Genomic DNA, 25,181 nt, shown 5'->3' on the forward strand with positions numbered 1-25,181 from the left:
TTCGTTATTTAATATTTCTAATAAGTTTTGTACGTTGACATTTTATTTCGATTTTATATGTTAAGAGAAATAAATTAAAGCGTTTATCAAATTTAAAAAAAAAAAAAAAAAAAAAACGGAATCGGTGGGTGTGAACCTGAACTCTAATAAGAATACTTTAAATTCTGCATTTTACAAAAAAAAAATGTATTTTTATATGTTTATACTTTTTATATTTATTCATCAAACATAGATTATATTAAGTTATGATTGTAATATGTTAGTTGATTCCATCCAAAGCATTTTCCAAAATGCTTTGAATTTGCTGCAAGTGATTGTTAAGCACGGTTAAATAGTTTTCTCTTCTATCTAAATATTCTTTTATATCGATTGAATGTTGTTCAGCAAATGCTTTTATCTATAATAGAATATTAATTAATTAATCAATTAAACTATTTCATACAATAAATCATATATTTAATTTTATCATTTAAGTTAATATAGAAAGAAAACATGTATATTTTTAAATTCTAAATAATGTTTTCATAAGAAAATAAAATGTGAATGTTAAATAATGAAAAAACTAACCTTATCAATTTGTTCTTGTTTGGAACTCTTCATAATTATGTCCGAAAGAATTTCATTCTTAGCACTGTAAAAGATTACAAAATTGTTTTAATTATGCTACATATAATTACATTAATCAGTATTTTAGAAAATTAATATTAATTGTAATAAACAGAATTTATTTATAAATGTAAATGGCTTATATATGTGCGTGTGTGTGTGTGTGTGTGTGTGTGTGTGTGTGTGTGTGTGTGTGTGTGTGTGTGTGTGTGTGTGTGTGTGTGTGTATACACAATCATATAATCATATTTAATCAATTAGCAATTTCATTATCCTGAATACACAATTTATATAATTTTGATTAAAACATAATTTTACTTACTCTTTAAACTTCTCGTATTTATTAATGAACAATTCAATCGCTATATCAACATTTCGAAGATTGAGTAAATAAAAATTTATGTCATTTTCTGTATTCACAGTGGAATCTAAATGTTTTTCGACGATGTGCAAATTCTCTGTACATCCAAAAACAGTCCTATGAGATTTTGATGTCTCGTATTGTATTTGCAAAAACTGATCCCAAATAGATTCATTCGCCTTCATTAAACCAAAGCAATACATTTCTTCTTGATTCGGTGATAGTCTGATACGAATTAGAAAAATAATTATGATTTGATAAAAGATTTATATAAATTAAAAAATATTTTTATTTTAGTATGTTATTTTTAGTAAAATGTAATGTAACAATTAAGAAAATTATTAATATTAAATCTTTTTAATTTGTTAAATTATAACTAGAAGATTATAAAAAAGATTATAAAAAAGATTTAATATTAATTAATAATATTAATTAATTTAATATTAATTCTTTTATATTATTGTATTACATCTTACTAGGAAATAATAGCGCTAAAATAAAAATATTATTTAATTTACATAAACACTCAAAAATAATGATTCAAAATTTGATAGTTATATTTTATCATAAATTATTTTCATATTAAAATAGATTGGATGTAAAAATTTGCATTATTATCATGTATTTAATCAGGTTTTAGATTAGACAAATTTTTTTGATATATTTTTTTAACTTACTTGTTTGCAATTGGGTCTTCTATATATGCAAGTACTTTAGCAGTAGCTTTTATTCGACATTCCGAAAGATCGTACATACAGTCGTAATTATATAGATAAGTCCTAACGTGTATAGCCGAAACATCGTCATCTGGATTCTCGTCAAAATCAATATACTCAAATAGTTTATGCACTAAATGAGATAAGAATGGCTTTAAAAAAAATGTATTTAATTATCAAGCAACTGACAGATTAAAATGTATTTTGAGATATCTTGTTTACTTCTTAACATATTATCTTTTTCTTATAATCGCTACATAATAGTTCTTTAAATGACAGATTTTCCATGACATATATGTAATATAGTTTACCTTAAGAATTGCTATTCCTTTAGGTATCTCCATATATTTTTCAAAATTTCCAATAATATGGAATGCTTTAATCCATGGTATTGTGTCAGTTTCGCGGGATAAATAATTCATAATTTTAACGAAAATAACAGGATCAAGACGTTCAGTTTTCAACATGAAGAAGGCATCGTCGAGAATTTGTGCACGATTTAAAACTGGAATCTTGTCGTAATTATCAGAATTAAGAAAAGCAGCAATTCGTTTCCAGTTGGTATCGTCATAATTTACGCGATAAAATCCTCATTAGAAATAAAAATAAATAAATAAGAGATTAATTAAAAATTTTATTTGATATAATTAATTTATATCTATATTAATCGATATTTAGAAACATAATAATAATTATAACAAAAAGAAGCAATATAAAATAATAAATCCAATTAATCTATTATATTAACATTACATATTTACCTGTTAGATGTTTGTTTACAATAATCCAGTCATTGGTGTCTACACCTTCAATTGTTAAATCTTCGTGCGGTTTTAGCCAATGAGTAGCCAGTGTAGATGAAAAATCTAAATTACTTTCCGTTGCAAAATTTAAAGGAATCCACCATGATTCGTTCTTCTGACGGTCAGCTTTTTTAATTTCACATATTTCTTGCGTTACTTTAATTTCGCCTGTTACATAATCTCGATTGACTGTAATAAAAGGATATCCTCCTTGTTCGAACCAAGTATCCATTACTTCTTTTACTTTGAAATCATCATGCGGTATGTCAGATTCATTGAGGGCATCTTGTAATGTTTTCCATAAATCATCTGGTGTAGTACTACTGTATTCACTAGAAATCAATACAATGTATGTTAAAATTTTTTAATAAATTTTTAATAAATTAGAAAATTTCTTTGTCCCCTAATAACAATTTAACTTATATTTGAATTGTGCTTTTAATTAATTTCTTCTTTAACACGCACGTACACATGCATACAAAAGTGTGATTCATTTTAATTTTAATTTTAAAAGGCATACAGTTTGAAAAATATGTAAGATACAGGAAAATGTTTTAAACAAAAGTTTTATGACTTTAAGAGGGACATAAGACGATGATTAGATTAACCTTGAATATACCTGCCAACGTCATATGGAAGTCAACTTTATTTCTTTAAACACCCTAATACTAGTAACCCTCATTTTTTATTACATATTCTTATAGCTGACTTTGAGAGCTTTTCGAAACACTGTAATAAAATATTTTTCTATTAAGTATTTTCTGAGTTATGAGACTTGACACACAATTTACATTAAGTATAAAATATCACGTAAACTGTTTTTCAAAAAGGATACGACATTGTATATTGTAAACATCTCTATTTTTCTAACAGCAACTATGTATCTTCTTTACACCAAATGATCTTATTATTTTGTGCGTAAAAATATTAAGACATCGTCGCCAAAAAATGAATAGTTTACGAAATATTTTACTTTATCAAATTGTATGTCAAATTCAAGCCTCATAACTCAGAAAATACTTAATAAAAAAATACTTATTATAATGGTTTAAAAATTCACAAAGTCAACTACAAAAACATATAATCAAAAATTCTATTTCCATTTAAAAAACCTAAAGTTAATCTCCCTACAACCTTGTATATATACATCCAAGAAAAATCACTAGCATTATCTTATATTTCCCTCGAAGTCATAAAACTTTTGTCTAAAATGTTTCTCTGTATCTTCCATATTTTTCAAATATTTGCCTGTTAAGATTAAAATAAATCACTCTGTATATATATATATATATATACATATACACGTATATGTCTACTTTAAAATTAATTATTTCAAATTCTTAAAAAAGTGGTTTGATTACAAATGTCTAAAATTTTTTAAACAGAAAAATATCTATAATTCATGAACGAAATAAGTTTAAAGTTAATTAAATCTACGTGATATTCAAAGTTTTATCTTCTTTTACTAACTAAATATAGATATATTTATATGAAAATATTTTTGTATATATAAAGAAATTATAATAAAATAATAAATATTATAAAAATATATTTTGCATACTAACTGTGTTTCAAGATATTTTATTAAGCCGTTTCGAAATACATCTTCCCTCAAGAAATGCGATGCCATTCGCAATAGAAAAGCAGCTAAATAAAAAAACAGAATGTGCAATCATTTTTTATAAATATAAGCAAATGTATAATATAAAGTAAAATAAAAATTATATTAATTTAAGTTTTTATTATAAAGTTTTTATTTTAAATGTTTGCTATTTTTTATGAATATGTTATAATAAATATAAATTATTATATATTATACATGTATTAAACATTAAAGATTAAATTGATTTAAGACTTTTTGTACAGTGGATGTATATAATAAATATAAAAGTATACAATAGTATATATTACAAATATAATATATCATATATATATTATTATAATTATTATTACATATGCAATTAAAAAAAATGTCTTACCTTTTATATACGTTCTATGAGAATATGCATCAAAAATATTTAGATGAGTAATATTTGCGTGAATCGGTTTGGATATAAAAGAATCTCTCTGTAGTTCAAATTGTCCATCATTCACTACTATAAAATTCCATAATTTTTCCTCGAAAATCTGAAAAAAACTTATTTCATAAAGAAGATAAATGTACATGTTTTGAATGTATAAATTGCTAGCACCTTGTCAGTAACATAATATTTCATATAAGTCGATATGCCTTCACTCAGCCAAAGATATTGCCACCAAACTGAGCTAACTAAATTTCCGAACCATTGATGTGCTAATTCGTGAGTAATTGTCAGAATATCCTGTAGTTTCTGGATGGTTAAAACTTGATTCTTATCTTCAAGCAGTATGTTTTGCCTAAAAATTTTTAAATAAGTAATATCTTAAAGATAAAATTAAATGTTGAAGCAGTCAAAACAATATAAGCCATTAAATAACTGTCAAAAAATATTACATATAAAAATATATCTTGTGATATTAGTACTTATAGCATTTGATGTGATATTAGCATTAGTATAAATATAGCATTAGTATAAATGTTAAGACAATGTATAATAATCTTAATTTCTTAAATTTTTTCTTCTTTTAATTAAAGTTTTTTTAACTATTTATTTCAATAATGATAAAAATCTAATTTTGTGTGTGTGTGTGTGTGTGTGTGTGTGTGTGTGTGTGTTGTATGTATATGTAAAAGATATTTTATAAAACAAAATTATAAAATTAATTATGTGTATGGATTTTAATATAAATAATTTAATTAATCTATATTTACAAATCATTGTGTACTCCAAACTACAAAATCTTTTTCTTGAGATAATTATAAATACGTATTCTAATAATTTTTTGAAGATTTAGAAACTGCTTTTTTTTTCACAAAAAATATTTTTTTACTTACTGGTAAACAATCATGCCCCAGTTTTCAGTGGCTCTGCTTGAATAATGTGGAATGCTAACATGATCCATTTTCGGTACATGAACGGTACTATTGGTGAATTTTTCAAGTTCTTGCGTTGCTTTCTCAATAATATCGAGAGAAAATGTTGCATGAGGAAGAAGGTGTTTTGGACCCCATATTTTGATAGTACCATCTAAGTTCGAGATGTGATCATAATCGGAAATCACGAATCCTAATAAGTTGGTAGACATAATAGGAGTTGTCTCGAAATATGTCCATAATTTTCCATCGCTTGCATCGACTTCCGGTCGCGTGGATGGCATATTCGATAATGCTGTATAATTAGGATAATGCTTTATAGAAAATTTAAAGGTCGCTTTTATAGCGGGTTCATCCCAACACGGAAACACTTGTCGCGCAAAGGTTGGTTGCAAATGTGTCAGTGCTAACAATCTGTAAAGTCATTATAGTTTATTTCAATTTATAAATATGAGGTCTCTCTGTGTCTTGGCGTCAAAATTATTATGCAATTTATCGTGAGAAAGCAACAAAAGTTGTATAAACGTGATTCAGGAAGTAAGCGGGATAATTAAATATTATTGAAAATGATCAACGCTAAAATATTCAATCAATTCTTTTGTTTAATGTTTTTCTATATAATAATTTTAATTTTTCTCTGTTCTTCATTGTATGCTAATATATAATAATAAAGATCATCATGTTGAATTTTAATTATTAAATATTTTTAAATATGAAAGGAAATTGATAAACTGGAAAAAAATTTTTATTAAATTAATTTTGATTGGCAAATATTTCTTATTTTAATCGAAAATATATGTTGCTTTATATTGATATTATTTATAATTAAATATAAATCAATTTTTAGAATAATTACTTACACATCGTTTCCTTCATTATCAGTATAGAAATCTTTGTAAAATCCACGCATCCGATTATTCAACAATATTATGCCATCAAAATTAATACGCAGCATATACATTTCAGGATCCAGCGGTTCTTCGAATTGGAGAATCAAAATTTGCGTTAGTTCGTCATACTTATGTTGCTTTGGAATATATTTCGATTTGGAATTTACATCATTTACACCTTTGCGAGTTATCTCCGTCAATGATTCATGTATTGTGAGATTTAAAGCGTGCAGTGCGATTGTGTTTGTCGGTTCGTGCACTTTGATGTCGATATTTACTTCGCCATTAGTGGTAAAATTATCTTCAAAATGAGTTATTAATTTTATGTCGTAATGAATAGGTATGATATTCTTTGGTAGACGAAATTCAAGTCCCTCTGAATTTTCTACTACTTCGTCATCTTGAAGAGGAACACAGTTGCCAATGGCAAATATTAAGATTACTATCAACAGATTCTTTATGACTGCCATAATACTTATGCAATGATGTGTGCTTCCTTTAACTAGACTGACAAAACGATCGTTTCTTTGCATACTTATAATCCTTGAAACATTATAAAAATATAGTTATACATATATCGATATGCTTAGTTATAAGAAAATATCTTCAAAAAATATTATCGCTTGACCATGTTATTATAGTTTCATAGGTCATCAACATTGCCGGTTTAACTATCTTTTAGAATATTTTCCATCCATCCATCTTTCAAGATAGTAAGAAAAATATATCTAATAAACATAAATAGTAATTTAAAAAGACAGTGATTAAAATAAATTATTTAAAATTAATAGGATAAAAAATACTAATTTAAAAAAAGCAGATAATTAATTTGATAGTAATCTTACATGAGAAAATTATTTTTTAAAGAACGTTTTTGTTTAAAATTATTTAATTAATGATCATTACTTAATAAAATAATTAATATTAATAAAATATTAATATTGTTGAAATCATAATATTGTTGAATATTGTATAACAATTTAAAGTAGCTATTCTTTTGTTTATTGAAAATTGATGTAGTGCAAATAAAATATAAATTTTTTTTTAATTTTGTTAAAAATATGCATTTATTATACCAAATATTACCATTGTAATGTTATTTAAAATAATAATATAGAGAGAAGTTTAAAATAAAGTTTTCAATTAATTTAATTTTGAGAAATCAACATTTTTAAATAAACAAAAATATTTCTTCTTAAAGTAAAATTATTAATCAATATTTTCACAGAAAAAAAATCATATCTAGATAAAGCTTACATTAACGCTTTGATAAATTTCTATGAATTATATATCTTCATTATATTATCTTCCTCTTGCTTTTATCTTTAAATTAATTTTTATAACTGCAATATAACTGCAATATTCTATATGCGTTTAAAAAAATTCATTTATGTATATAAAATATTAATATTATATACTGAATTATATACATTTATTTAATGTATACAATTTTTATTTAATTAAATAGCTGGAAAGAGTCTTATTTCCTATATAATTCTTAATTAATATTTTTCTTTTGTTATTAATTTCTGTGTATTTTACTATTATTTATTTTAATATTATTTCAACATTTTAACATATTATTTCATCATTATTTCATTATATATTTCATTTTTAATTGTAAGTAACAATAATTTTTCTATCGAATCTCAATATAAGACTGTATACTGTGATAATCTCTGCCCTCTATTATATAAGTGTATATGTAGAGTTACATTTAACATGAATAATTACTCATAATGCTTTCTACTATATTTAGTACTACGATAAAACACAGTATCTTTTTTGAGATAACGATGAATGAACTTAATAAAAAAACATAAACTTGACGTGTACTTAGTTGTGACTTTATGATTTTTCTTTTTCAAAGTAAAAAAATAAACATAAATAAAATAAATAGAATTTAAATGTATAAATTCTATTTCATCAGTCAAATTTAATAGAATATTATACATTGCAAGTTACGCTTGTTTCATGAAAATAAATTAAGAATATGTATATGCAATTTAAAGATATTGAGCATTGAAATGGATGCGTACTTCTGATAATTTCAATCTATTTTAATCCATTTTCATTTACTGGGTAGGTTTGTAAAAGTTAAGACATATTTACATCAATCAAAAAATCGAGAATATAGTCCAGTAAATGGATTAAAATTTTTAAAAATATGCGTGAACGTTAAAATCTATATATATATATATATATATATATAGAGTATATGATAGTGTGTGTGTGTGTGTGTGTGTGTGTGTGTGTGTATATAGTATATAGTATATATAGTATATATAGTATATATAGTATATGATAGTGTGTGTGTGTATGTGTGTGTGTGATATGCGCGCGCGCGCATCACACACACACACACACGCACGCACGCAGACACATTTATACTTATTTTGCAAATCAAAAATGTATATTACAAATAAATCAATCTTGAATGTCTATTTCGAAAATCGTTGTTCCGGCACAAAAAGCAAGTTTTGGTAAAATCCGTTTACTATATTTTGATTCTAATGGACCGACATCCAAACTATACACACCACCTTTGAAGTATTTGATCATAGCTAAAGTCTGTAGAAATAAAAAGTACACTGTTAAATTTTCTTGAAATAAGAGCAATCGATTTTCCTGTCGAATAATATAATATGAATGTGCAAATCAATAAATATCAATAAATATCAATAAATATCAATAAATATTCTGCATTTAAAATAGATCTTTGAATATTTTTTCATTATATTAATAAATCTTTTTCTGAATTAATATCGAATTTTTTAATTATGAATGATTGTAATAAAAATTTTTAATAAATTAAATTTCTAATTAAATTTGGCATAATATTTCTTTTTTAAAATATCAATATTTCTTTTTTAAAATATCAATATATAATCGTTGTCTTCTTCTATTATTTATTAATAATACCAATGTTAAATATTCTTTAAAATCATATATAAGAAGTTTTTTAAATAATATGTTATACAATAGAATGCATTAATAATGCTTAATGCATTTATGAAAATATTTTATCTTCCAGTTCTTTTGTTTTTTTTTTGCAAACAAAATGCTAAATGTAAACACATTAATGCACTTATTTGTGAAATAGTAAAAAATTTTGTCAAACTTACAGAATGAGACTGTAAATCGACGATCCTGAAGAGATCAATATCGCATCCACCGCATGCAACATACAAATTTGTTACATATTTTCCAACGTACAACAGAGAAGAATAACTGTCCGGCTCCAAAGTGGCAATTAACTTGCCACTACCGTAGTCCCATAATTGCAAAGAATTTTTTCTTTGCCAGGAACAAGTAAGAATCTGCATATAAGTGATTTGTATATTGTTTAATACATATAATTCTTAGATTTATTAACACACACAGTATTTAATATAAATGTGTCGATTAATTGTAGGTGTAAAATATAAGTTTAAACATCTAAACCTCTTTTCCATTTTGGCTGATATCAAGACCGTCACCGCACATATGTACACCTGATATAAATCGAAGAGAATGAGCTTGTCTGGTATCCCAAAATTGGATAGTGTTATCCCAACCCGCACTTATTAGTTCATATGAAGATTGGGGATTGAAGCAAGCGCTAAAAACTCTGGATTTATGACCGTCCATGACATCTGGTGCATCACTGTAATTGAAAATTATAGGATATTATATTAAATATACTTTTTATATTATATTATATAACATATAGCGATATTTATATAACATATAGTAATATTTTTCTAGAGGAAGAAAAGCTTCCAAATTTTATCCAAGAATATTTATTTTCATGATAATTACCTTCTGCGAAATACTCTTTCTCGTGTCTTTGTTTCTTCATCATATAAGTATAAATTCGTATTGTTCCCAACAGTGACAAACTTCGGTAATTGAGGATGGTAAGCTAAACCGAGCGTTTGCCGCCTTTCTCGTATCGTATAAAGACATTGCGCAGTTGGATAATGCCAGCATTTAACGCAACCATTAGCATCTACATAAGTAATATTTATGTGAACATAAAACTTTATCGTTTTAACAAATAGATTTCAGATTGATGATATTTAATAATTATATAAATCACAATCTTTTAATAATTTTTTTTAAGTGCTACAGTTTGCCATGTTCAATATTCAATATTAGTTTTTAGATATCTTTCTTTACAATTTTATAAACTCAATCCAAATATAATTAAAGTCAGAAACAAAATAATTTAAAGTAGTTTTTTCTATTTATTTTTAAATAAAATAAATTTTTTAGATAATGAAAAGATTTTTTTTTATATTTATATTGCTTTTTATATTTATATTTATATTTATATTGCTTATTTATTTTGTACAATTATTATTTTACCTTTAGAAAAATAAAATATTGAATTGTTTTTTATTTTATTTCGATATCATCCCATAAACACATCAATATATAAATTTGTTTTTAGAATCTTGTTCACATAATTTGATGGCAATCTTAACAGAGCTTTTTTAAAAAAGAATTTTAATTATTTCCAAAATAAATAATCTGCATTTTATTAATTAAAATAATAAGCGAAATAAGAGACTAACAAGTCGCTATTACGGTATGGGTGATTGGATATGATCTGTGTACAGGTCTATGTTTTACAGCAGTCACCGGAGCCGGATTCTGCATCATTTCTACGTCGCATAAGACCAACGTATTCTCTCCTGTGCTAACTTTGTAGAACTTTAAATTTCCGTCTATCAATCCTGCCACCAAAAAATCGTAAGTTTCCGTATAGCAGATGCAAAACACATCTTGATTAACTTCCCTGCAAACTGTTCACTTTACAAATTATTTCGAATAGATATAGTTGTGCAATATAAATCTGTTTAAAATTAGATATAGGACAAATTTCTTTTTGTAGGAAAATTGTTTATAACTTTATATTTCTATCATTAAAAAAATAAATCATAAATGACAAAAGAAATTGTTTTATATTTGAGCGTAAAATTATATTACAAATGATTCTCTTTCGTTGAAAAAAATTCAAATCTTTTAAAGTTGTGAAGTCAATATAATATTTTTACATAAATATGTAAAAATTCTACCTACAATTGATTAATAACATTGATATTTCCAATTAATTCGTAACGTCGCTCGATATTTGTGGTTTGTCTCGACGCTGAAGAAGGAATATATTGCTCATGAGTGACAACAGATGCTACCGAACGTGTAGACGTTGTATCTACTTCAATCTCGTTGGCATGATCTTGGATGATCGAATTAACGGTCATATGAGAGGATTGCTCATCATTTTTATTTTTATCCATCTAAGCAAAAAATCAAAGTTAATTTTATCAGAAAGCTGCTCTTTTTTGACAAAACATTGAAAAATTATTACTAAAACAAAGATAATAAAATAAAATAATTACAAAAACTATTCTTATTAAAAATACATAATTTTATTTTATCATTGTCTTAGAACAAATGCAGAAACATTACATGGCAAAAGTATTTCTTTCATAAGATAAATTAAAATTTTTTATTTGTTAACAGAATAAAACCAAAATTATTAATTATTTTTCTTAAAAAGTTATGTCTGAAAAGCGCTGCTTTATACAAATTATATTGCAAAAGCATTACTTTTTAAAAATAAATCAGATTAATAGGATATATAGAATATAAAAAAAAAATATATATATATATATATATATATATATGTATAAATAAGTAGAATGTTATTCTATTATTAGTCTATGATTTATGATAATATTATTGCCAAATATTAATCTTATTACATACTTGTATGAAAATACTCTTCACTCAATATGACTGCAGTTCGTAAAATATAAATGTAGTTTGATATATCATTTATGTGAATAAAATTTTATATAAATTTTATATCATAAAATTTTGATTTAATTCAGAAATTTGTCATGTTTGGATCAAAAATTAACCTTGGCTCATTTTAAAACTGAAATTTCAATTACGATTTCTGACATATTAAAAATTCAAAACGACAATCGCGATTTGCAATATAGTGGATAACATGGATAGCAAAACGATTTTTAGCGATTTTGTTTGATACACATATAAATTCTTATTGACAGAAATAAGATTATTCTATTAACATGTATATACCGCAACTCCCTTATGCTAAAATCATAAATTTTCTATGTACATATTGTACTTATTTAGATCATTAACATATAGTGAATTCAGAGTAAAACATGATACGAATGAGACTTTGCGAATGAGTTTTTTGTAATTATTTTATAATAAGCTATTTTTATTGTGGGAATTATTTTTAGTTTTATTAAAAGTACGTATCAATAAAATATTATATACCAAGTTTAAAGAACGTTGTGAAAGATGATAATTTGTAGCGTACATACACATGTATAATTATATATAATTTGTGTGTATATGTGTGCGTGTACACACACACACACACACACACACACACATATATATATATATATATGTATATATATATGCATATATAATTTGACATTTTACGCTTTGCACATACATGATTTTTATCCCACATGAATATGGCAATGTAGCTTCATAGCATCATAAATCATCGATATCCGAAGACTGTTCTTATCTGTTTAAAATCATCTTAAACAAGCTTATACCAGAGAGAAGCCTGAGAGAGGCCATCTCGGCCTCATTTTTCGTGGGATCACTCTCAAAACCCTCTGACACTACCGCCAGAAAATGGACTACGTCCATTTTCGATATTGGTACTACGTGGCCACTACGTCCATTTCCGACACTGCCGATAAAATTATATTTAGTCTGCGTCCGTACTACGTCCACAAACTCTCGATATAGAAAAGAATTATAAATAATTTTTAATAATTTCTCGGACCAAAATACTACTAGATTTTATCGGGGGATTTTGACGGTCCCACGAAAAAGGCCGGGATGGCCTCCCTCAGGCTTCTCTCTGTCTATACGGTTATCTTATTGGTTAAAATCTAATCCTAAAACTATCTTAAATAAAAGATCTGATTATACTACTCAATGAATACTATTCAAAGGTCGCTATTAGCAGCCTAATATTATATATAGAAATTGTGGATGCACATTAAATCCATATAACTCCCATTAAATATTTATAGCATAATAGAAACAATAGTCTCATTTGATATTGGCATTTTTGAGTTGATGATTAAAACCTATTGATATAACTTTACAAGTTATATCAGTAAGTTTTATTCCATTTCTGTTGCGTTTTTATTGTCAGATATATCTGGCAGATGAATATGGCAGACTTTGCATAATACATAGACTTTGGTACATATTTGCTACAATCAATGGGATAGTATGCAATGTTCGATTTCTGTCGCATTTTTGTCGTCGCATTCTGTATCGCAAAAAACTAAGTTTAATGAAAAAAACAGCAATTTGGAATTTGTTGCAAAGTTATGATCAAATCTGTCATACTGCTTTTTGGGTATTTGTTCGATGTGTTTGATTGTTCCGAGATTTTTGGGACACATTTACAATGGTAAATTAGTTAGTTCTCAGTTTTGTTGTTAGAGGGCTACGATGACTAAATGATACTCGTTATTCAAATACTGCCACTGAGACTATATTTAGGGGCATGGTGATCGACAAATCTTAAGATCATACTTCACAGGATCAGTTCTGTAGGAGTCGATCTCATTCTCCCTCCCTAACATGGGAGTCGATGTAACCATGATGAGGAGTTATAGTCCTTTTCTCTGAGCGTGAGAACGACACGAGTTCTCGACCTGTTCGAGATCTCTGTCATCAATGATCGTTCACTCTCTGTACTCAGTATAGAGAGGATGGGAAGCAGGACTTTCTGAGTGGTTAACGAATTAAAGTCTAAACTTAATGATTAAATAGGAAATAAACCTATTCCTTTATCATATTATCATATTTAATTTATACGTATTTGCGAACCACAATCCATAATTAAATACATTAAATTTTGATGGAATTTTAATTTCTGAAATGGTATATACATTAAGCTTTTAAAGTAATAACTTTAATTTTTACAGGCGGATATTTGGAATATTCAGATTATGTTTATATTTTAATATTTAACAAATTATAAATTTTACCTATTTTATAATTTCTTCTTTTTTATTTATTTATTTTTCCTCAACATACTTTTATGTTTATTCTTTGGGGTTCTTTTATCATTTTGACGTTAACTTGATTTATTTTAGTAAAGTTTATACTTTCTTGATTACCAGTAATTTTTATTAAATTTTAATTCAATGATAGCTTTTTGACTATATAATTTTAGAAGTTCTATTTCTACTTTAATTTCCGTTTTCCGTAGAGTACAGAAAAGTTGCAGAATAATTTTATTGAAACATTGCCCCGGTAGAACATTTTTCATATAAGAACACATTTAATTTTTTGTAAAAGAAGCAATACGAAAATTATTCTTTTAATTATTTTTTTATATCTTCTCATTATTACTATTATTTTTTTTACCAAATAGAAATTTTTCCTATTTAAACAAGACCGTGTTAAATCGAATCGAATTTATTATTGCCTCTTTTCCACGATACCGATTGGTTCTCTCAATCTCGATATCTCGATATGTATGCAACGAAACGAATGTTATTGTGCATTGATAGTTAGACTTATCGATTTATTGAGAGAGGTTATTATTTAATGAATAACTTCTGAAAGAAGAAAATTGTAATAAGGATTTATTACAAGATTGTATACCATACATCTCTTCTAAAAACTATAAAATTAATAAATGGCGCGCTCGTAGCACGCGCTTGTATTGTTCTAATTTACAAAAAACCGATATGAACATTTTGTAAATTTGGTGTGTGTGTGTGTGTGTGTGTGTGTGTGTGTGTGTATTATGTATTCTTGCATAAAATTGTTTCAGGCGCAATATTGCAAATTGATTGGGGGCGCCTAACAATATGGCCTGCGCAAATAAATCTGCGCGAAATCGCATTCCATTACAGAGTGCCCATATTAATTCTACACTGTGAAAACATTTCCCTACTGGTGTGTGTGTGTGTGTGTGTGTGTGTGTGTGTGTGTGTGTGTGTGGTGTGCGCGCGCGTGTGTATGTGTGTGTGTGTATTCCGCTCCAATCGGATTAGAGACATCGAACGTCCTCCGTCCGAGTTGGAACTTGGACGTGCAATATCAGCGGCCATTTGTGGAAGAAAAATCTAACCTACAAGTAGAAGATGTGCGTGTGTCATCGGGGGTGTTGCTCTGGTCCGCGTGTGACAACAACGAACCGTGCGATCGTCCTTCCCGACGACGCGTAAGTATTTCGTCATCGCCCGGAGTAAATGCGCGGCCGTTGCACGGCCTGTCGTGTACGCGCGGGAACAAGGGGACGGTACATACGTGCGACCAGAAGGAATCTTCGCATTTAAGGAAGATCCCCGACGAGATTATTCTTCCACGCGAGATTCGACGTGCGCGACGGCCGCGAGTCGATGAAAATTTTTCAAAGCGCGCGCCACACTCCACGGCGGATTCTACGTGACGTTTTCAGGGCGAAACGCTGGCGATCGTCTCGCTTCACCTTGAGCTCCATTCCCATGATATCATCGCGAAACCACACTCTCGTACTCGCCGACGCGTTATGCAATTCCCGAGATCGTTACTGTGCTTTGCCTCGAATTGAGATATTTGTTTACTCCGTCAGGTGAAGCAACGCTTTCTTTCTCCTGTCTTTCCCTCTCTCTCTCTTTCTCTCTCTCTCTCTCTCTCTCTCTCTCTCTCACACTCGCTCACTGACTCACTCACTCACTCGCTCGCTCACATCACTTGCACGCAAGCTCCTCGTGACTTGGAAAGATAGAGCATATGCGCTCAAAAATCTTGTAGTTGAGATTCATCGTGAAATAGATCCACATATATGTACCAATCCTATTCTTATAATATACAGGATAATTGAGTAATAGGATTGTACGCAAAAAAGAACTACTGCAATCTGTTTCTTCTTGTGATTGAATTTAAATTCATTTCCTTATTGTTTTTTTTGTAATGTTGAAGGTACGTCCAATAATGTCATCGATTAACAGTATCGATTCTCACGGCACATTACAGTGGGATATGATGGAACTAGCTCGTCATCTGCGGCAGGAAAGACTCTTTGTCAACTCGGAACAACAAAACTTACAGGCTCTTAATGAACGAGTAAGTTTTATTGGAATATACATACCTCCATGATACTTTCAACTTTCATAGCATTTATAATAAAAAAAGATTTATTTTAATATATAAAAATTTATATAAAAAAGAATATTTATATAAAAAAAGATAAATTTAGATGTGTTTATTTAATAAGAATGTATTTAAAACATTCTATTTTATTTAGGTCTTGTTCGTCTCATCACAGTTAGCACAGCAAGCATGGATAACCGCTCAACAGAGAGTCAATCTGAATCGCTTGATAGTGGCAAGGCCGGATTGTACTCCAGCATCATGTTGCCTAAAAGCAAATGCATTGGAAAATTCTCATTTTATCGACGCATATAAGTACTTGCGCTATCAGGCATGTTTGTCCTATGGAGAATTCCTGGGTGCACTGCGAAAATCACCCAAGCTCCTTGCTTCGTGCCTAGTCGAGGGAGACAGAGTCATTCCAGAATCAATGCAGACAATCATACAATGCTTGGCTGCTGGATTATATGGCAGCTGTATATTGCCAGAGGACAAAAGTTTAGTTCTCCAGTTGCTGAGGCATCTTATGTTGTTGCAGATAATTCCGTCTGACAATCCGCGAAGGTTGCTCAGGCACGGCACCTGCGCATTTTCCAGATTTTACTCCATTTTTCACGAAAGCCTGTTTTCTGCAAAGCTTTTCTTAACAGCAGCTTTGCATAACCCTATAGTGCAATTACTCATGGAAGATGAAATGTTCCTGGACATCGATCCGGATAAAGCGCCTATTAGATTTCCACCTGCAGAGAGATTGAAGAAATTCGGAAAAGAGGGCACGCCCGAGTATCAAGCAAAATTACAGCGTTACAGACTGTGGACAGTTAATTCTTTGTATCGTATTACACAGAGATTTATTGTCAACATTCGCGAAACAATGTACTGCTTTCCTACGAGTGTTTGCTGGCTTGTAAGACAAATGGCAGGGCTCCTTAGCAAAAATGGAAATGTAGATCCGAAAGAAGTACATGCCATGTGCACGGATCTTGTATTTACGTACTTTATTTGCCCTGCTATAGTTAATCCAGAACCTTATGGTATTACCGATGCACCGATAAGTTACGTCGCGAGGTTCAATTTGATGCAAGTTGGACAAATTTTGCAATTGCTTTCGCTACAAAAGTATCAAAGTATCGATAATAAAGTTATTGATCTTTATAAAAAGTTCGAGAAGGATTCGGTGTCTTCCATAATAGATTTGATGCTGGATGGTGCGACGGAAGAACTGGAGGAGGAACCAACGATGATTGACAATAATAAATTTCAAGGCCTGTCACGATCCGCAGCATTGTTTACGGAAAGTGAATTGAATTCCTTAATTACGTTTTTGAATACAATTGCTGGTGATAACAATGGAGAAACGACATCGCATAATTCATTCGATAGAAAACAATTAGTCGAGATGCTGTCACAATTACCTTCAGGTTTACTGCATAATAATAAACTGAGTAATGAATATTTAGAAACACCTAACAAACGAGGTGTTACAGGTGCTACAGGGAAAGGTTATTAATTTAAATTGTATATTAATATAAACAATATAAAAAATTACGTAACAATTATATGTGTTTTAATTATTACATTGTGCTATAATATTACAATATTTGATAATAGGAAAAGGACGTATAAGGATGACTACATTTTCACCAAATGTAACAAACGAAAGTGGAGAAGAAATTAATGGCACTGCTGCTGTTGCTGCTGCTGCTGCTGCTGCTGAAGAAGAAACATTGGATAAAAATTCTCAAGACGTACTAGTCATACCTTTCGGTCCAACAAGTGGAGAATCCATAGGACTACTCAGTGAACAGAAAGTATATATCGATATTTACTTATTCATTGCATATTATTTTATTGTTTTGTATATTTAATAACAAACTACATTATATGCATAACTTTTATAAAATCATATATTGCTTAACAAAAAAATGTATTTATTTAAAAATTAGTCTTATATCACTTTACAGAAATTGATAATTATAAAAAGTATAATATAAATAATATTAACAGAGAAAAGGAATCTCGATATTATATAATATAACAATGTACAGAATAATAGACTAATCAGCGCTGTAATTGGTGCGTAAATTATATGTTTATAATCTTAATTACATTTATTAATAGAAAGTTCCAGACGCTTCGATTCGAGTTTGAGATAACTTCAGTGGTACAAACATATAAGGATATATCTCTGAGTTGGTGAGTCCAATCAAAAAATAATGATATGTCACTCCTGTCAGTTGACTAAAAGAAATTATTAATTACAAAGTAAATTTTTAATGTGAAAGGGATACATTCAACCGTTTATATGAAATAAAAAAGAAAGGATAGTTATAAAATGATTGTCACTCACCAAATGGATACAGGTCACAATAGAAGGGAAAAAAATCCAAGTTTTGCAAATTTAATATTAATTTTTTTTGAGGGAAGAAAATGTTGAATTGAACTATTAAGAATAGGTTGTTAAATGCGATGAATATCAAGAACTTCAAATACTTCTTTGGATACATCTCGCAAAAAATTGAATGGTTACATCACCAATGGTTTATTTTGGGAATTTCTATTAAATTAAAAAAAAATTATTGTTAATTATTTTGACGCTAAATTGGTATTTTTAGTATGAATAAGTTGAGAGTTCGTAAGAACGCCCTCCCAGCATATTCTAAAAGAAATGTGATATACAAAATCTGCTGTAACAATTGCGATACGTGCTACGTAGGACAATCTATGAGACAAAAAACGAGATCAAACGAACATCAGATTTACATTCGTAGAAATATTAAAACGCATTTAGTAATTACCGAACGTAGGATAAATTGCGATCATGAATTTGCATGGAATAACGTTAAAATTTTGAATAATGAACGTAATCTACGCGATTGCGTAGATTATCTCTGAAATGCTTTTTATTAAAAGACAGAATAATAGCTTAAATTCACAATCTAATACTGAATATTTATATCACGCATATATTTTCGTCTTGAGCAAATTGTAAACTTGTTTTTACTTTGAATCTTATCAATCTTAAAAATCATCATGCTCTCAGTCATTGTCTTGAGCTGGAAGTATACGGACGCTCGTTGCGATGTACTGCTGTAATGAGATTTATGTTGCTCTTTTGGGTATTTTTTTTTTTCTTTTTATTGTGACCTGTGTCCATTTGAGTGACAACCATTTTATAACTATTTTTTCTTTTTTATTTTATATGATTTGAATGTATCTCACAATTTAAGATTTACTTAAGTAATTAATAATTTCTTTTAGTCAACTAATATATTATTATTATTTTTTATGATTAGAACTCCGATTGGACTCAGAGATATATCTTTATTATATTTTCGTACCATTGAAGATCACTCAAACTCGAGTCGAAATATTTAAAATTTTCTATTAATAAATGTAGTTAAGATTAAACATATAATTTGCGCATCGTTTACAGCGCTGATTCTCGCTTCGTTAGCCTTATTATAGTTTTACTTCTACGTAGCAGAATCTCAAATAAGTATTGAATTTCAAACTAATGATGAGTCGTCTTGTAAGTAAATTTGTTTGTTGTATTTATAGGTTTTACGCATGGAACTTCAAAACGGTATGGAGAATGGACCTGTTACTTTGAATCTCCCTGATGACGCTTCAGCTGAACATCCTAGACAAGAGAGCAGCAATGTTGAACGCATCGAAACGCAAGAAAAAAGGACTCGATTCTCGCTATCGCACGACGAAGGTATATCAGTTATTGAATATAATTTTGTATTTTTTAGAACAGCTAACAAAACTTTATATTATTTTATTAAACTTATATAGATAAGTTGTTAGCTATAGAGCAACGTATGTTTCATAATTCTTTTATAATTTTATTTTTAATTAATCTTTTATGTGTTATATATATATTTTTTGTCATAAAAATTTAATATTAAAAAATTCTTTACTTGATTTTCGCATAAAACACGTCTACATTAAAAATAATTAGTATTGTTCGAAGGATCGATTGGCAATACATCCGACAATTTAGAAGCTGTATCAGAAGCCGCATCCAATCATAGTGTTGCTTCTTCTCTAGAATTAGAGACAGAAGATCAAAATGATAATCTCTCAGACATGGTGTCGGCTAATGTGTCGGGTAGAGGAACTCCTAATATATCAGGTATATTAATTTTTTTTTTTTTTTAAACATATCAGTATTTGTATTTATACAAATTACTAAAATTTCTGTATAATTATCAGGTCGAGATACACCATCCTCCCAAATTACTGAAGGAGATGATGGACGTGCTGCAGGTGAAGTAAGGCAATTGGATTTGCCACCGCCTAATATCCCAACTAAGCAAAGTCGATCTGAAATTGATGATAAATTCTGTAAATTTGAGATTAAGAAACTTATTGAAGGTAAATACGAATTAAACATTAACAAAGACATATACGAATGATACATTTAAGACACGTAATATTTATTTAAACCTACTGATATTATTTATTTTTCTTGAGTTACTTATAATGTAACTGTTGACATATATATTGTATTTTTTAGGAGACGAGACTGTTTCTATGGTATCCGATACTTGGTCTACGGATGTATTGGCCTCTGATAGTGAAATAGTCGAACAACAAGATCGAATATTGCTTCCTGTTCCTCCTGAACAGGTTGCACCTGTTTTGGCTGTTGAACCTACGTCAACCATGTTAGACATTAGTGAAACCGCCTCTGAAGCCTGGAGTACAGATGTATTGGCCAGCGATTCAGAAAGATTGACTGAAGTAGATACCGATGATACTGCTAGCGTTGCTAGGTATATTATTACATACCTCATGCTATATATATTTATCAGGGTTGCATAAATTAATATTATTTTTTAACTTTAAATTAAGTTAAAGTTTTAATGGCTTATAAAATTAATTTAGTTACAGTAAGTTAAACAAAAACAGTATAAACAAAAAACTTGGTTAAAACTAACTTGGTTAAAAGTTATGTTATTAAATTAAATTAAATTAAAAGTTAATGTTAAAAAATATTATTTATATTAAATTAGAATATCATAATTTTTTAGAATTAAAATGTTCTAAATAACAAAAAAATTACAATCCAAAGTATTGTATATTTAATATTTTATTTATTAATTAAGTTTATATGAAATAACAAAAAAATATTGCTTTTTTTACACAGGATTTTTACACAGGCGTTTTTTTTTTACAATTTTTTCTTCTACATAGATAAATTTTTAACTTAGGGGAAAAAAAGATAAAAATTAAAGTTTATGTTTAAAAATAACTAAGAAGTTATAAATTAATTCATTTAAAATTAACTAAGTTAAGTTAAAAGTGAAAATTTTTAACTTTATCAACTTTTAACTCTTTAACTAATTATTATCCAACTTGATATTTATAGAGAATAATTCTATTTGAAGACTTTTTCGAATTACCATTTGCATAGGTCTGATGATACAGCCAGATCAGAGATCGAAATAGAAAGCCGTGCTGATTCCGAGGGAAATGAAGAAACGCTTCAATCTGCAACTCCATGTAAGTAATGTAATTATATCGTACAACATTAACAAATCAAATGATTTTCAATTAAATATAATTAATGATTCCAGGTCCAGATGGCTCAGGCATCAGTTTTTCATCAGTGGCAGGAATTCGGGAAGATTCTGGCTCAGGAATCTCAATGATATGCCATCCGTCACCAACAACGTCTCCGTTACCATCATCGTCAAACGTAACAGGTCGTGGTGGAACCAAATCTGATTATCGACGTAGTACAATGGAATACGTAGATAAAAACGCTAACAATATAAGCAATATGGATTACGGTAAACCGTTGCGGGACGACAGACTGGTTCACTTGATAGATAAACTTCAAATAGACAATGGTAAGCAAGTTGAACGTCAAGCACCTGCGCACAATCACATCGCTGCGGCTGCAGTCGCACCGGCGTTGCTATTAGCTAATCATATTTCTGCGCCTGTTTTGCCAGAAAAGTCCCAAAACGGTGACGTGAAAGCAGAGGTTAGCATTTCTTTGCTTAATTTTTCTATCGATATTCTATTATCTTATCTTCTTATATCAAATGTCTTCTGAATTTAATGTGAAGATTGTAAATCAGGAATCGGACAACTGCATGACATCGGTCGGAGATACCGTAGGCCGATTAAGCACGGCTAGCTTAACATCCAGCAGCAGTTCTGGATCGGAACCACGTGTGAAGAGTAATATTTCGGCGTCGGATTTACCGACACCGACAGTTAATGGTACTTGCGATGCGGTAGATGGGTCAGTTCCCAATTTTTCCAAGCCAAATGCATCAACAGGAGCCATTCCAAAGAGCATAAGTTTCGACATGACTGCTGAACGTGGCGATAAAGAACTATTGGACGATGATCAAAAGAACAAACGTGGTTTCTTTGGTAAATTAAAGTTATCATTGAGAAATCGCAGAGGTAAAGCGATCCGCGGGACGGATGAGAGATATTTTGATCGAGAAGCTGGTGGCGACGGCGGTGTTGATATATGCAGACATAGATTGCGCAAGATTATGTCGGAAGATGTAACGTCATCCGGTAACGTCGCAGGCGGTAAGATATTAATAAATAATTAACTAATACTTATAATTGTGTTATACGCACGTTTTTATTACAATACAACAAACGATTTTATAATTCAATGATTCTCGATTAATTTTAGATACTACCGATGACATACTAGCGAAATATAGGAGAAAACCAAGTACAGCAAGCGACACCGCCTCGGTCGAAAGCAACCAGTCTCGCACAAAGGAAGTTGAAGACGAAAGACTTTCAATCGATCCAAACAACGTAGAACTGTCTTACGCTTTTGCAGATGCTAAAAGAAAATTACGTATGGTACTTAGTACTGCTGACCTTCAACACATTCCATGGAATACGTCAGAGGTATTTATTAATCTTCAATTATAGCGTACAAAATAAAGAAATTCCGTCTTTATATTTGTTTAATATTCGTTCAAATATCTGCGTATAAAATTTAATATAAAGACACGTTTGGACAGAGACATTGTTGGTCGCAGAAAGAAAACGAGTTGGTTGCGTTTTTGCAACTACAATTGGCAGAAGCTATAAACTTGCAAGATAGGGCATTGATAGCTCATCTTCATGAAACTTTACGTTGCGTGCGTCTATTTAACGACGATGGATGTAGAAAACTCTTCAAATCTCTTCGAGAGGATTATCAAAAGCGGTCCCCTTATATCGCGTATTTAATCAGATGTCGTCAGGGATTGCTGTCGACATTAGCTCACTTAGATAGGTACTATTTACATGTAGACATAATCTGTATGTGTGACATATAAATGAATATAATATGCGGCTACTTAATAATTTTAATATCTTCCAGATTATGTGTACGAGTTAAGTGCGATCGAGATGCTATCAATAATCATCTCGTATCCGTCTGTGTAAGAGTGTTTTTGGAAAAAAGAGAAGCTTTTCTCCTGCGTTTCTGCGATGAATTTAAGAAACTTACACTGGCTGATGAAAAGCAGGATCTCGTGGATAACTTTCTAGGGAAGGTGCACGCTGAAATGGACAATGACCCAATTTGGCAATGTATGTGTATGTGTTTATCTCTTGTAATTGCTCTAGCGAGATGATCGGAAATATCTCAAGTTATCTCTTATTTACAGCGGCGAGTGCCAATCAGTTAGATTTGGCAAGAATGGTAGTGGAAAGAACCGTCATGGCACGGGTGTACCACAATGCGCTTTATCCAAATGGAGATGGAGATGTATATAGGGACCAGCTTCTTCACGATCATATTAAAAAGTTGGCGAAGGTCGTAACTCCAAATCACAAGGACCTACGCATTCCAAAGGTTTATCATTACGAATGCCCCTGGCCATGGGCGCAGGCTGAATTGGCTGTGATATCGGCGTATAAGACTCCTAGAGATAAGTTACAGTGTGTATTTCGTTGCGCGACTACTATCATGAATCTTCTCTCCATGGCGTCAGAAAGAGGCATACCTGCTGCCGATGATCTGATTCCCGTATTAGTTTATGTCATAATCAAGGTATGCAATTGGGAAAAAAAAATTATTTTAGCAAAAAAAAAAAAAGTGAGTGTGCTAATTTATATTTAATTTCAGACTAATCCGCCGTCGTTACTATCGACTGTTCAATATGTAGACAGCTTTTACGGGAATCGATTGGAGGGTGAGGAACAGTACTGGTGGACGCAATTCTGCTCCGCGATCGAGTTTATCAAGACAATGGATTAACAGTTTCTGAGGAGTATCAAGATGAAATAGAGATAAGATTAAATTCGATGCTGGTGATAATGTAGAAATGTATCATAATCATAATTTGACGATTTCATAAAGAAAAAGACCAATATCTTGTGTAAAGCTAGCTGAACAGTTTTATGCTTCCAGTATCTTGTTTAAAATTCTTAAATAGTTTCTTAAATAGTCTAACTGTTAGTTTTTTCGCACGTAACATTAGCAAAGACTGAATCAGATTGTACGTAAAGCATGGCTTTATCTTTATTTGTAACTCTATTGTACAATTTCACAGAACATCGAAAAAGAAACGTTTAGATATTCTATAATTTATGTGTAAACAATACAGAACTTACAAAATTGATAACCATTTAGCAGGATAAAAACTGCGTTGTAGTACTCTTTCTATATTGCATACCTTCCCCAAGAGCCGAGGCTATCAAATCAAGTTG

At 29.5% G+C, this 25,181-nt stretch overlaps 3 protein-coding genes and 1 non-coding gene across 12 annotated transcripts; 2 read left to right on the forward strand and 2 right to left on the reverse strand.

The window, feature by feature from the left end:
- Positions 1-189: 189 nt before the first annotated feature.
- LOC105428124 (aminopeptidase N-like) lies at positions 190-6,862 on the reverse strand. Of its 3 annotated transcripts, XM_089073419.1 has the most exons (12): positions 6,508-6,862; positions 6,300-6,417; positions 5,401-5,853; positions 4,679-4,862; positions 4,466-4,613; positions 4,052-4,133; positions 2,445-2,818; positions 1,995-2,272; positions 1,645-1,835; positions 929-1,192; positions 568-631; positions 190-397 (listed from the first exon to the last, which is right to left on the reverse strand). In XM_089073419.1, the coding sequence occupies exons 1-12, from the start codon at positions 6,860-6,862 to the stop codon at positions 260-262; spliced, it is 2,649 nt and encodes an 882-aa protein (XP_088929545.1). In that variant the 3' UTR covers positions 190-259. The 3 variants fall into 3 exon arrangements, with proteins under 3 accessions (XP_088929545.1, XP_088929544.1, XP_088929546.1); XM_089073418.1 differs by having other exon boundaries at positions 6,300-6,862; XM_089073420.1 differs by lacking the exons at positions 190-397; positions 568-631 and having other exon boundaries at positions 1,051-1,192; positions 1,645-1,816; positions 6,300-6,862.
- On the reverse strand, positions 6,643-15,979 carry LOC105428123 (uncharacterized). 7 transcript variants are annotated; one of them, XM_089073422.1, is made up of 8 exons: positions 12,633-12,765; positions 11,397-11,614; positions 10,889-11,112; positions 10,131-10,320; positions 9,774-9,975; positions 9,455-9,649; positions 8,750-8,900; positions 6,643-6,872 (listed from the first exon to the last, which is right to left on the reverse strand). In XM_089073422.1, the coding sequence occupies exons 1-7, from the start codon at positions 12,681-12,683 to the stop codon at positions 8,757-8,759; spliced, it is 1,224 nt and encodes a 407-aa protein (XP_088929548.1). In that variant the 5' UTR covers positions 12,684-12,765; the 3' UTR covers positions 6,643-6,872; positions 8,750-8,756. The 7 variants fall into 7 exon arrangements, with proteins under 7 accessions (XP_088929548.1, XP_088929551.1, XP_088929549.1 ...); XM_089073425.1 differs by lacking the exons at positions 6,643-6,872; positions 12,633-12,765 and adding an exon at positions 15,660-15,979 and having other exon boundaries at positions 7,367-8,900; XM_089073423.1 differs by lacking the exons at positions 6,643-6,872; positions 12,633-12,765 and adding an exon at positions 12,926-13,308 and having other exon boundaries at positions 7,367-8,900.
- On the forward strand, positions 13,919-14,133 carry LOC112552698 (small nucleolar RNA U3). The gene has a single exon (XR_003096742.2). It is a non-coding gene; the product is annotated as a small nucleolar RNA U3 (small nucleolar RNA).
- Positions 15,252-25,115, forward strand: Gapvd1 (GTPase activating protein and VPS9 domains 1). Its single transcript, XM_089073415.1, has 16 exons — positions 15,252-15,573; positions 16,314-16,457; positions 16,639-17,986; positions 18,096-18,295; positions 20,046-20,205; positions 20,452-20,625; positions 20,706-20,867; positions 21,010-21,268; positions 21,910-21,998; positions 22,073-22,485; positions 22,583-23,051; positions 23,161-23,387; positions 23,504-23,760; positions 23,848-24,059; positions 24,137-24,522; positions 24,598-25,115. Exons 2-16 carry the CDS (start codon positions 16,326-16,328, stop codon positions 24,727-24,729), a joined length of 4,620 nt encoding a protein of 1,539 aa, XP_088929541.1. The 5' UTR covers positions 15,252-15,573; positions 16,314-16,325; the 3' UTR covers positions 24,730-25,115.
- Positions 25,116-25,181: the final 66 nt, after the last annotated feature.

This window comes from Pogonomyrmex barbatus, unplaced genomic scaffold, assembly GCF_055798465.1.
Source record: "Pogonomyrmex barbatus isolate J1 unplaced genomic scaffold, ASM5579846v1 scaffold15, whole genome shotgun sequence".
Classification (NCBI taxonomy): Eukaryota; Metazoa; Arthropoda; class Insecta; order Hymenoptera; family Formicidae; genus Pogonomyrmex; species Pogonomyrmex barbatus.